Source organism: Nicotiana sylvestris, chromosome 5, assembly GCF_000393655.2.
Source record: "Nicotiana sylvestris chromosome 5, ASM39365v2, whole genome shotgun sequence".
Taxonomy (NCBI): Eukaryota; Viridiplantae; Streptophyta; class Magnoliopsida; order Solanales; family Solanaceae; genus Nicotiana; species Nicotiana sylvestris.
In genome coordinates, this window is record NC_091061.1 from 19,220,903 (window position 1) to 19,223,193 (window position 2,291).

The following is a 2,291-nucleotide window of genomic DNA, read 5'->3' on the forward strand; positions in this document are numbered from 1 at the left end:
ATGAAGTTAGTGGAGAACACCAACAAGGAAGAGGAGAGGAGAACACTTAGGGAGTGTTATAAGAAGGCTAAGAAAGAGGCGAAACTAGCGGTCACGGTGGCTAAGACCGCAGTATTTGAATGCCTATATGCGGAACTTAGGGGCAGAGGCGGTGACAAAAGATTGTTCAGGTTAACCAAGGTTCGAAAGAGGAAGGCTAGAGACCTAGACCAAGTGAGGTGCATCAAAGATGATGATGGCAAAGTATTGGTGGAAGAGGTGTGCATTAGGCGCATGTGACAGTCATACTTCCACAAACTCTTGAACGAGGATGAGGACAAGAACATTGTGTTTAGCGAGTTGGAGAACTCATAGAACCGATATGATATTATGTTTTGTAGGAGTATTAAGGTTGAGGAGGTAATGCGGAAGATGAGTAGAGGCAAGGCGACTGGGCCAGACGAGATCCCGGTAGAATTTTAGAAGGAAGTGGGATGAGTAGTCTTAGAGTGGCTTACTGGATTGTTTAATGTTATTTTTAGGACTAAGAAGATCCCCGAGTAATGGAGGTGGAGTTTGATGGTCCCGTTGTACAAGAACAAGAGTGATATCCAAAATTATAACAACTACAAGGGTATCAAGCTACTGAGTCACACTATGAAAGTATGGAAGAGGGTGATGGAGAGGAGGGTAAGGAGGAGTGTATCTATCTCGGAGTATCAGTTCGGTTTCATGCCAGGGCGTTCGACCAAAAAAGTCATTCATCATGTAAGGATGTTGGTGGAGCAGTATTGGGAGAGTAAGAGGGACCTACACATGGTGTTCATCGATTTAGAAAAAAGCTTACAATAAAGTCCCAATGAGAGTTTTATGGAGATGTCTGGAGGTTAGTGGGGTTCCGGTAGCGTACATTAGGATGATTAAGGATATGTGCGATGAAGCGAAGATTCGGGTGATGACTGTGGGAGGAGACTTAGACTATTTTCCTGTGATGATGGGGTTACATCAGGGTTCGTCTCTTAGCCCATTTTTATTTGCCTTGGCGATGGACGTGTTGACACACTACATTGAGGGGGATGTGTCATGGTGTATGTTACTTGTAGATGACATTGTGCTAATCGATAAGACACACTGCGAGGTTAATGATCGACTGGAGCTGTGGAGGCAGGCCCTGAAGTCTAAAGGTTTCAAGTTGAGTAGGATAGAAACTGAATACTTGGAGAACAAGTTCATTGTGGGGACGCAGGAAACAGAAGCGTAGGTGAAGCTTGATACACAAGTCATCTCTTAGAGAGATAGTTTCAAATATCTTGGATCTGTTATTCAGGGGAACGGGGAGATTGACGAGGATGTTACGCATCGTGTTAGAGCGGTATGGATGAAATGGAGTCATACGTCTGGTGTTTAGTGTGATAGGAATGTGCCACCAAGTCTTAAGGTCAAGTTCTACAAAGTGGTAGTTAGGCCGACTATGTTGTATGGAACCGAGTGTTGGCTAGTGAAGAAATCTCATGTACAGAAGATGAAAGTAGCAGAGATGAAGATGTTGATATGGATGTGTGGGTATATCAGGAAGGACCGGATTAGGAATAAAATTATTAGGGACAAGGTGGGTGTGGCCCTTGTGGAAGACCGGAAATTGCGGGTGAGATGGTTCGGGCATGTGAAGAGGAGATACATTGATGCCCCAGTGAGGAGATGCGAGAGGTTGACTATAGTGGATCAGAGAAGTGCAGAGGGAGACCTGGGAAGTACTCGAGAGAGGTGATTAGGCAAGACATGGCTCTACTTCATCTTACCGAAGACATGACCCTCGATAGAGAGGTGTGGAGGTCAATGATTAGGGTTGTGGGTTGACAGGTAGTCGAGGGTTTCTTCTAGTTGTATTAGTAGTACTAGTACTAGTCGTGTATTCTCCTATTCTGAGTTCCTTGCTGATTAGACGATGTGGCATTATTGCTGGTAGTTTTCGCACTTCTCTTATAACTTTGTATTCCTAGTTCTCTGCTATTACATGATGTGCTATTTGTTTCTTTTATCTTATTTCCTTGCCGTTGTTAATGTTGGTTTATTGTGTCCTTGTTATTGTTCTTGAGACTATGGTCTATTGGAAACAACATCTCTTCCTTCATAAGATAAGGGTAAGGTCTGTGTACACACTATCCTTCTCAGACTCCATATGTGAAATTGCACTGGGTTTATTGTTATTGTTGTAATTTGTATAAACATATATATTATATAGTATTTATTGTCCTTGTTTCCTTCATCTTCTTAATTAGCATTCGCATCCTTCGCCCGTGAGTATATATAAC

The 2,291-nt window shown here is 43.0% G+C and overlaps 1 protein-coding gene across 1 annotated transcript; it reads left to right on the top strand.

The window, feature by feature from the left end:
• LOC138868332 (uncharacterized) lies at nt 1-1,747 on the top strand. Its single transcript, XM_070145883.1, has 3 exons — nt 1-258; nt 989-1,236; nt 1,396-1,747. Exons 1-3 carry the CDS (start codon nt 1-3, stop codon nt 1,745-1,747), a joined length of 858 nt encoding a protein of 285 aa, XP_070001984.1.
• Nucleotides 1,748-2,291: the final 544 nt, after the last annotated feature.

Bases quoted from the DNA above. Each gene is read 5' to 3' on its own strand.
- LOC138868332 (XM_070145883.1), top strand. From the start codon at position 1: ATGAAGTTAGTGGAGAACACCAACAAGGAAGAGGAGAGGAGAACACTT. The intron at 259-988 runs GTGTGCATTAGG...GGGTTACATCAG, and splicing joins GCAAAGTATTGGTGGAAGAG to GGTTCGTCTCTTAGCCCATT. The intron at 1,237-1,395 runs GTAGGTGAAGCT...TTAGTGTGATAG, and splicing joins GGGACGCAGGAAACAGAAGC to GAATGTGCCACCAAGTCTTA.